Here is a 10,263-nt window from a genome sequence, read left to right on the forward strand (position 1 = left end):
GATGAGGTGGTGATGGAGTTGGAGGCAAATGGCCAACTGGGATACAGCACGGCCCTGGCTGCCCCTTGCCCACTTCCGCCCAGCTCTCGCCTCGCGGCCCAGGCAGCAGCCTTCCCTGCAGCCCCTTCTGCCCGGCGGGGAGTCCCTCCCTGGCCCCATGAAAGAGTCTTGGGCCTCTCTCTGCCTGACCTTCCTGTCGATGCGGACGGTGAAGAGGGCTCCGGGGCCGAGGGGCTCCCTGCTGAGGACCAGCCCGTGGTTGAACTCCTGCCCCGGCTGCGACCGTGACGCCGTCCTGCCGCCCCGCGTCACCGTCACCAGGCGCCCCGTCCGCGGGTGCAGCAGCAGCAGCGAGGGCGAAGGCGAGGACGGCGGGGGAGGCGCCGGGCCCGGGACCGACGGCGGCGGGGGAGCCGCAGCGGGAGCCGGAGCCTGCCCTCCTCCTCCTCCTCCTCCGCCGCCGCCGCCGCCCAGCATCCCTCCGTCGCCCGCCCGCCGCCGCGGCCCCCGGGCGCACAGCACCCGCGCGCGACACTCGGCCGCGCTTGACGGCGGAGGGGCATGCGGGCGCCCTGCTTGACGGCAGCAGCGAACACGCACGCGCACGACGTAGGCACGCACGCAAGAGACGCCGGCCGGCAGCCTCAGGGCTTCGCGCTTTACGACAGGGAAGAACTGCTCCGCGTCCAGGAGTGCTTTACGGCGGCGGAAAATGTCGTGAAATCAAAAAGCTCTGAAATTAGAGAGAGTTCATAATGATAATACTACTAATAATAATAATAACAACGTCCCTGTTTCTTCTCTGCAGAGAAACGTCTGTTCTTTGGGACAAAGGGGGAAATCGTGGCCTTTAAAAGCTCTGAAATTAAAGAGACGGTTCACATAATAATAATAATAATAATAATAATTTTATTTGGATGGATCGAGGCGGCTTACAATATGAGTAAAAACAGCTCGTAAAAGAGAGCTCTTGTAGCCCCTTTGAGACGAAGCGAAGGAAAGAAAGAAGGGAAACCCGGCTCTCCTGCTCCGGAAGATGGCGGCGCCCGCCGCGGGAGGGAGGGAGGGAGGGAGGTCCGTGCAGCGGAGCGCAGAGAAGAGGGCGCATGCCTTGCTGGCGGACAGGGAGGGAGGGAGGGAGGGCCGGCTCAGGGCCCAGGAAGGAGGGATCTTCATGTTGGGGGAGCTGGTGGCTGGAGGGGCAGAGGGGCTTGTCCTCGTCCAAGGTGGGTCTGTGCCGGGAAAGAGGGGAGGAAAGAGGGGCGCATGGGGGAGAGGGGAGTTCTGGGAGTTGTAGTCCAAAAAGGGGGTGTTTCCTAGCTAGCACTGGATATGCCTTGTTGACACAGTTTACCTCCAGGTTCCTCGGGAAGGCGGTGAGGGAATCGGTGAGAGGCTGGAAGGGGCTTTAGGCGTTGTAGTCCGAAAGAAGGGACTTCCCATCCAAACACACTGCAGAAACAACCCCGTTTGAGATCGCTTTAACTGCCCCGGTTCAGGGCGAGGGAATGCTGCAAAGGGTGGTTCATTGTGGCCCCAGAGCTCTCTGACAGAGAAGGCTCAATGTCTCACAAAGCTACACTTCCCAGAATTCCCCAGCATTGAGCCAGGGCAGGTAAAGGGGTCTCAAACTGGGTTATTTCTGCAGTGCGTTTTGGACCTGAGAGGCTGGAAGGAGGTTTTAGGGGGAGCAGCAGAGGAGCTTCCCTTCTCCTTTTGTGTCATGGCTTTTTAGATTCTAAGGGCAGGGAACGGTCTAATTAAAGCCTAATGACCCTGAGCCACTCTGGGAGCCTTTGGGGCTGAAGGCCGGGGGGGGGGAGATAAATACCCCCAATAAACAAGTAAATAAGTTGCAGTCCAAGGCGGGGGGGGGCATTTCCTAGCTGTTGAGAACTTGCAACGGTTTCCTTGCAGATCCTGCCGGAAGGTGGATGAGGGACTCTGTAAGTGTGAATGGGAGGCTTTAGGTGGAGTAACAGAGATAGGAACTAGTTCTGGGTGTCTTGTCTCGCTTTCCTTCCAGTTACTGCAGGCAGCTGAATGAAGGAATCTGTGAACTGAGTTAGCGTTGGGGGCTTTGAAGTGGGGGGAGACCCAGGAGAGAACTGTGGGAAGCACTGAAGAAATTGGGGGATCCCTTTAGCTTTCTGACCTCCTTGCCTCTCTCCGTTGGCAGACTCAGTCAGCTGCGAAGGCCGAACCTTGCTCAAGAGCTTCGTGGCAGCCTCAGCGCACAGGTGGGTGGTCAGTGATTCCCAAACTACTGACCCGGCATCAACCCTTCCACCCAAAGGCAGATCCATCAGCTCCAGGCCCCATCGCCAACACTCTTCCCATAGATCTGTAGGGAAAATCCTCTGCATCATACTGGGGGCCTTTCACATTAGATGACTATAGAACGACTATTCCATGTCCATTGCCCCATATGGATGCATCCTATGCAGTCCTGCAGTTTGGAAAGGCACATTTTTTGCCATCTGCAAGGTTGGGTGGAGTGGTGGAATCGAATCCCTGAAGATGGGAAGGGGTATATTGGAGGCCATTGTATTTGGGGGGCTAGTTTGTCTCTCTAACAAAGGAGTCCGAGTGCTGGAAGCAGCCACTGAGAAGGCCCTGTGTCACACTCCTGGCAGATGTCCCAGAGAGGATGGTGGGACAGAGGAGAAGGCCTCCTTCCTCTCTGTTTTCTTTTGATTTTGGAATGGGCAGTGTCTTTCTTCGACTTGTGCTTAATTCATTTTAGGGGGGAATATGTTCACGTGCTTAGCTTCGATGTCCCAGAGGAAGAATTCAAGGCTGGATTCACTGCTGAGGTAGCCTCCTGGTGAGTAAGTGAGTGAAGGTCCCCTCTCTTTTCCCATTGCTTAGGATAGTTTCAGGCTCTTTGCCAAATGGCTTCTCTGAACTGGATGCATATTGCCAAGGGATTATGTAAGTTAACAGTCTATAAAATGTTAACTTGTTAAACTATGAATCAGATGCCTCTTTTGGGACACATTTTCTCAGTAGGTCACTATTGATTCTTGTTGATAATAACCAACTTTCTCCCAAGGATATCAGTCCATGATGGATTCCGGGATCCCCTTGGCTGGTCTGGAATAGGAAGCGGCTTAACTGCGGAAGAATTCTTGGCACCGCAGTTGGCAGTGCGCCTGGCTCAGACGGCGCAGGGACCTGCCACGGTGGTACTGGATTCGCTCAGCTGGCTGCTTCTCCGCCTGCCATTTCCCAGCATCTGCCAGGTTCTGGCCCAGCTGCCCAAGAAAGCAAATACTGCTGGTGAGTGAGAGATGTAAAGCCAAGAGTCTCTTTGGCCACAGGCTCTTTCTTCCTAAAGCTTTAAAGAAAACTTTTCTGGACTTTATCTCCCAGAACACCTCAGCCAATATTGGTGGGGAGGGGGCTTGTAAACCGGTGTGTTTCATCAGTCCCTGACTCTTCCCAGAGCTTGGAAAAGTTCATTTTCATGAGTTCTAGGCTTCTGGTTTGAGTGTTGGACTAGGATTCTGGGAGACCAGGGTTCGAATCCCCACTCAGCCACACAAACCTAGTCTGCTATGTTCCTCAGAGGAAGGAAATGGCAAACCTCCTCTGCACAAACCTTGCTGATAAAGCCTTAGGAGAGGGTTGGCATAAGTTGAAGCTGGCTTGAAGGCACGTGACAACATCAACAACACATGTGTGAAGTTGAATGAAATTAATTGGGCCTCAAAAGCTCCACATCCTAAGATATAGGGTAGAGCATGAATATTTTGATAGGTAAACTGATGGATTGTCAAGGGCTGAGTGGTGCAGCACAGGGATTTGACATGGAAGGTCCCAGGGTCATTCTCCCCCATCTGTGGTAAAAACTGCCTTTCCTCCACTTTCTCTTTGTAGATGCTTTTAGACCACACCTCCAATTATTCCAGCTAGAAGTCAGGGATTCTGGGAGTTATTGTCCAAAATGTCTGCTGAGACATTTCCAGGGTTGATAAAGGCTTTGTTTCAAGATATCATATCCTATGAGGGACAGCTTAGGGAGCTGGGTATGTTTAATGTAGAGAAGAGAAGGGTAAGAGGAGACACAATAAGTATCTGAAAAGGTGTCATGTTGAGGATGGAACAAGCTTGTTTTTTGCTGCTCCAGAGAATAGGATATGGAGCAATGGATTCAAGATACCAGAAAAGAGATTCCACCTCAACATTAGGACGAAGTTTCTGAGAGTAATTGCTGTTTGACAGTGGAAGACACTGCTCCTTTTGAGGGTAGTAGAGTTTCTTTATTTAGAGGTTTTTAAGCAGAGGCTGAATGGCCATCTGTTGGAAGTGCTGTGATGGTGTATTCCTCCATGGCAGAATGAGGTGAGATTGGATGGCCCTTGGCATCTCTTCCATCTCTAGGATTCTAGGATATTGAGTTCTTTTGTAACTAGGAAAGTTCTCTTTCTTCTTCTCTATGTATCAAATGTTCTGGAGAGTTCATGCCAATTGGAAATAGAGTTGGCAGGGGAGATGATCCTTTTTTGGACTGTTTTTTTTTTTTTTTTTCTGACTTCCAGAATGCCCCAGCCAGCATGACTATTGGCTAAAGAGGAAGAGACAGGGGCTCTGAAAGCTTCCAAACAAAAAGGGAAGCATTCAAGCCTTCCCTCTTCCTCTTTAGCCAATAGTCATGCTGGCTGGGGCATTCTGGAAGTCACAGTCCAAAAAAAGGATCATCTCCCCTGCCAACTCTGTTTCCAATTGGCATGAACTCTCAAAACATGTGCCCAGATCCTCCAACTAGTGTACGGTCCAAAATTACTTTTTCCCAGCTCTAGATGCCTTTGACTTCTCATATCTTGAGTCTGTCCGAGCTTGGTTACAATTCTTCCAGGCCTTCCAATATGTTTGGTTTGATGACAAGCTGGGAGCAGCAAAACTCAGGATTGTAACTGTTCACCCTGCAGGTTTGAAGATCCGCACACTTGTGGCCCTTCTTCATGGGGACTTACATCAGCCCGGACAGCTTGAAAACCCTGCATGCCTTGGCCCGTGTTGTGGTGACACTGAAGCAACACTCAAGTCCCTCCTGCAGAAGACGGTGTCCCCGAGTTGCTGTGACATTTCACAGGAAGAGAGGAACAAAGTGACCCAGAAGGTGAGAACTGGCAGGTGGTGTATCTGAGTACATGAGTACGTATTGTGTAAGTACCTTCTTCTTGGTCTACAGAGGAATTCCACTGCTCCTTGAGCAGAAGAACCTGTCACAATTATGTGATCTGCATTACCCGTTATAGCAATTTCATATCTCTTTAACTACTATGAGTTCATCTGTTGCATCCTGGTATCTTTGAAAAGTACTTAGAATTCTCTGCTAAATAGCCCCAGGGGGCAGACAATGTATGGCTCGCCTACTCTAAATATTTATAGCGTTTTGATCCTACTTTAACTGTCATGACAATAGTCCCGGGATCTCTAGTTTTGGTAAGGTGCTTAGAATTCTGAGATGCGTAATTCAGGGGGATGGATAGAGCTCCCTTGCGCCATAACTCCCACTATAGAGTCAGTGGAACTGGATACAGAGTAGCTAGATAAGGAAAGGCCTCTTTCTCCCCCTGCCACTCCCCATCCCCAAATCTGATCAGCAAGTGGCCAATGCAACTGTGGATGAACTTCAGCCACGTGGAGACACTGCCTAATGTTTAGATGGAATCTTTTTCTTTTCATTTGAATCCATTTGAAAAAGGAAGCCCAAATAAAGATATATCTGGCTATCTGCCCCCTGAATCCTGTGTCTTCTCTTTCCTCTCCAGAAAGAATACTTCACAGTCCTCTCAGGCTTTGCCCTGAACAACACCTTGATGAGCCATCCCCAGCTGGCATTTCTGGAGAAGATCTGGAGAGGATAAAAGTCTCTTCTACGGTTATATGCCCTCCCTTCTCTAATGGGATACACCCCCCCAGAGCTTAGGGGGAGTTTTTTATTTTGGATTAGAACTGCCAGATAGCTTGGCACCTGGCCTTGCTGGCTGAAAACGTGGGCCATCATATCCCCAAAGGTTTTTTTTTAAAATCCAAGTTCTGCTCCCAACTTATGTGGACCTGTAGATGATCTGAGCCAGGGAAGTTGTGTTGGCTGAGTCTGAATAATGAGGAAATGTAGGTGGCTTGACTCCAGGATGGAGGCCGGTGGGCAGAGGGTGCTTTATGAGAAAACAACATAGGGGTCTTGTGGGTTGCTGGCAATGGTGCCTGGTGTTGTGGTGTGTCTGAAACCCCTGTTTTGGGGTTACTGCCCAAATGTTAGAAGCAGTAATCCCAAAACAGTTCAGGACCTTGGACAGCTACTGAAAAGTCCATTCTAAAACTAAAGCAGATTTCCGGTCCCTGGCAAAAAGAGGAGCACTCTGCTGGATTTCAGTTCTTCAGTAGTTGAACTTCATAATATCTGAGATACTGGAAGGATACTAGCTGCTTTCCCCTCAGATTAAATGCTTTCCTCAGCACATGGTGGGAAACATCTTTGTCATTTCACCTTTCCCAACTGTTATCTGGAGGAATAACTGCTGGAGGAGAAGGGTGCTCATGTACATCTGGTGGGCTTTCCTAGTGTATTTGGCTTCAAAAGGGGAGTAAACCAGGATGATGAAAGTGCAGCCCATGGGCCTTAGGCAACCTCCCTAAGAGTGTTCCTGAGACCTCCAGGGAGCATAGAGAGCAACTTCTCCCCATGGTCAGTGGCTTGGTCATTTCCTGTTGCTTTTTAAAGGGCCTCTCCTGGGCCTATAATAGCCAGGTACGGGCCTGTAAGCCCCATCACCTACTTGCAAGATAACCCACCCATCACCTACTTGCAAACCTTTGGTGCGGGATTTGAGACCCTAGACAACAACAACAACAACAACATTTCCTTCATTTATATTACGTCTTTCTTCTGATAATGGGACTCAAGGAGGCAGACAATATATTTGAAACAATACAAATTTAAAACAATAACAAAGCATGTAAAAAGACAATAAATGTAAGATTTAAGGAACAATGTATGAAGTTCAAACATTAAATTTTCTAAAATAGATTAGAAGACCATATACCAACCTGAAATACATTAAACACATACATGGTTGACCCCAAAACTGACACACACCTTTTGTTTATGGGGGGGGGCATATCTATGTCCATCCCCTTTTCTTCCTCCTCACCCCTACATTTCTCAGAGTACTCTAGGGCAGTGTGATCCCAACTCACCTCCTCATGGAGACCCACCCAGTCTTGCTAAGCTGCCAGAAACCTGCCAAGCCACTCACACTGGAGATTGTCCAGCTGGCCAGCCAGTCTCTTCCTCCCAGGGCTTTCTTTTGGAGATGGACTGGGCTGGCAGAGAGGATGTGAGGATAATGACCAGTAGCCTCTGAATATGGAGAATATGGGACCAAATGAGAAGGCCATGTTCTTTTGCTCCAATCTTGCCTGTAGGCTTCCTGGGTTTATCAGGGGCCCTTTCACACTCCACAAGTCTAGTTCTGTGACTACACTTTCACTGCCAGGCTCCCATCCTATGGCCTCTTAGGATCACAGTTTAAATAGAGGCATTTAGAATGCTCAGTGAGACAGCGCTAGTGTCTCTTCAAACTACAAATCCTAGAATTCCACAAGATGCAGCCATGACAGCTGAAGTAGAATTATAGTACTATACAGTGGGCCCTCGCCTTACACGGGGATCCGTTCCGGATCCCGCCGCGTAAGGCGAATTCCGCCTATGCTCAAGCCCCATTATAAACAATGGGGCTCGTGCACGGCGGCGCAACGGGCGCGCGCGCCCATTCAATTGAATGGGACACGCTGCCCCTTCCGCCCTGTGTGCGCCCCGCGGCTCGAGCGCGTATGCTCAAGCTGCGTAAGGCGCGCCCGAGTATGACGCTGGCGCACTGTATATTCGTGTAGTGTGAAAGGGTGCTAGATCAGCCATTGCGGAAACACAATGCTGAAGTAGCTGTAGGTCTTTGAGCTGATCCAACATGGTTGTTCTTCTCAAGTTTCTTATGTAAGATTTTGTCTGGTTTACTGTGGTTATAGCACTCTTCTCTCTCTCTACTTGACTTCCCAACTGATTTTGATGACTGCTTTTCTGCTATGTTTGGATCCTCTTAGGCTGACCCGACAGCCAACTTAACCTTTAACCTGCGCCTCTCTGCAGCTGAGCGCCGGGCAAAAGAATCAGTGCCTCTCCCATATCAGTTCAGTGAGGAGAAGTAAGTATGGCTGATCAATTCATCTTCCTTCCCCCACACTCTTCCTGGATTCTTACACTTTTTTTTATTGTCATGCTGGATAGTTATTTACTTATTTGTTTGCATTAAAAAAAATGCTTTATGAGCCTATGTGTGTATGCTGTCAAGTCATCTGTCAACTTATGGTATCCACAAGTACCCTAGAGTTTTTTTAGGCAAGGAAGACTCAGAGGTGGTTTTGACAATTTCTTCCTTTGAAACATAGCCTATGGCATCTGATATTTGTTGGCAGTCTCCCATCAAAATACTAGCCAGGGATGTTATTTCAGGTAGTCCTTGTATCTCTTCTTTGGAGCGCCCCTCTTACGCTGAACCGTGGTGAGTTCACCGTAGAATACTATTTTTGGGAGGCAATGGTCCTTCATCCTAGAAACGTGTCTTGCCCAGCACAGCTGCGTCCTCAATAGCATGGCCTCAATGCTGGTGATCCATTTGTCACATAGTCAATCCAGTGTATATTTAGAATTGTGCGTAAACAGCGCTGATGAAAGCGTTCGAGGAGTTGTAGGTGTTGGTGATAGGTGACCCATGTTTCAACCCATAAAGGAGAATAGACAGTACAGTGGCTCTATGCACAGTGGGGCACACAATCTTTTTATAACTCCCTTTAGATTTTTATGTTTGTGGTTTGCATTCTTTTAAACCTTTTCAATTCTCTGTTTGTGTCTGAGCCTCCAAATAGTACACCGCAGTGCCTCTAACCTCCTTTTCCACTCACCTTCCAGGAAATCATCTCTGCTACAGGTGCCAACCAGCCAGGGCAAGATCTACTATGAGCCTGACGCAGCGGATGACATAGACGATGAGGATCCAGACGATGACTTGGATATATGAAACACACAAACTGGGAAATGAAACTGTCAGCCATGGAAGGCCCATCCGGGTTGGTCTTGCAGACAAGATTCTGCATAAAGGACAGAACTAGGCCCTTTCCATTGCCTTCCTCCAAGGTTTCTATCTTGATGGCCTTTGTTGGCAACTCCCAGCAGCGCCTTTGCTTTGGGTGGACCTTCTCTGAGGAGAGATGCTAGATTGGCTGGAAACAGAGCCACAGAGTCAGATTGAAATGAATGCTGCCCAGAGAAAGACCAAGACCTGAGCTGCTGTTGCTTATTAGAGGTAATTTGTGCTCTCTCGAGGGAGATCCATAATTCAACTCATATAAAGTTGGTTTTACACATGCTTTACCCATTAAGGGTAAGTTACAACTGGTGGGGTGAAGGAGAGGGGAGGTTTAGCATACGGAGTTATTTGAGGAAAGTATGGTTTTGAAGCAAAACAAATAAACAACTCTACAGTTCAGAAACCAGCACTACTACTACTTTTTTTTTACATGCAGAAAAAATAGGCATGTTCTGCTCAGGGCCCCACAACAAGCTCCAGCTCCCAGAATTCCATAGCCTTGGGAGTTGGAGTATGTTGTGGGGCCCAGAGCGGAGCCTGCTTCAAGGCTATGGAATTCTGGGAGTTGGAGTATGTTGGGGGGCCCAGAGCGGAGCCTGCTTCAAGGCTATGGAATTCTGGGAGTTGGAGTATGTTGGGGGCCCCAGAGCGGAGCCTGCTTCAAGGCTATGGAATTCTGGGAGTTGGAGTATGTTGTGGGGTCCAGAGCGGAGCTCTGCTCCGCTCTGGGCCCACAACAAACTCCAACTCCCAGAATTCCATAGCCTTGAGCCAGAAAAGAGTTAAAGCGGTGCCAAATCGTGTTATTTCTCCAGTGTGGATGCAGCCTACCTATTCCAACCAACGCTCAAACCACTACACCACACTGCCTCATACGTTTGGGGGCCACAAGTAGCCCAGTCAGCATGAAACCAACATAAAGAGCCTGAGCCTGAAAGCTCTAAGCCTTAAAAAAGTAACTTTTCCAAGCTGTGCCCTCAGTGTAACTTTGTACAGTGCTGTTGAACTTCTCTGTTTTCCTTCCTGCTCTGAGAAAAAAAAGAGCAGCTTGGAGCCCGTGAGCTAACTGCTTGTGTCAGTCTATAGATTATAGTTCTGGGATACT

The 10,263-nt window shown here is 49.1% G+C and overlaps 2 protein-coding genes across 2 annotated transcripts in view; one reads left to right on the forward strand and one right to left on the reverse strand.

Annotated features, from left to right (window-relative positions):
• The window catches only part of NEURL4 (neuralized E3 ubiquitin protein ligase 4), a 38,506-nt gene extending 37,905 nt beyond the window's left edge, over positions 1-601 (reverse strand). Inside the window, exon 1 of the mRNA XM_042473560.1 lies at positions 190-601. Within this exon, the coding sequence (XP_042329494.1) occupies positions 190-477 (288 nt within the window). The 5' untranslated portion in view covers positions 478-601. The remainder of the gene's footprint in view (positions 1-189) is intronic.
• A 107-nt stretch (positions 602-708) lies between these two features.
• Positions 709-9,567, forward strand: ELP5 (elongator acetyltransferase complex subunit 5). The gene is given in 11 exon segments (XM_042473563.1): positions 709-1,226; positions 2,180-2,240; positions 2,747-2,827; positions 3,056-3,282; positions 4,935-4,993; positions 4,995-5,100; positions 5,103-5,125; positions 5,781-5,816; positions 5,819-5,890; positions 8,116-8,216; positions 8,981-9,567. Coding segments are annotated over 11 exon segments (1,065 nt in total). The 5' UTR covers positions 709-1,036; the 3' UTR covers positions 9,090-9,567.
• The last annotated feature ends 696 nt before the right edge of the window (positions 9,568-10,263 follow it).

This window comes from Sceloporus undulatus, chromosome 6 (genome assembly GCF_019175285.1).
Source record: "Sceloporus undulatus isolate JIND9_A2432 ecotype Alabama chromosome 6, SceUnd_v1.1, whole genome shotgun sequence".
Lineage (NCBI taxonomy): Eukaryota > Metazoa > Chordata > Lepidosauria > Squamata > Phrynosomatidae > Sceloporus > Sceloporus undulatus.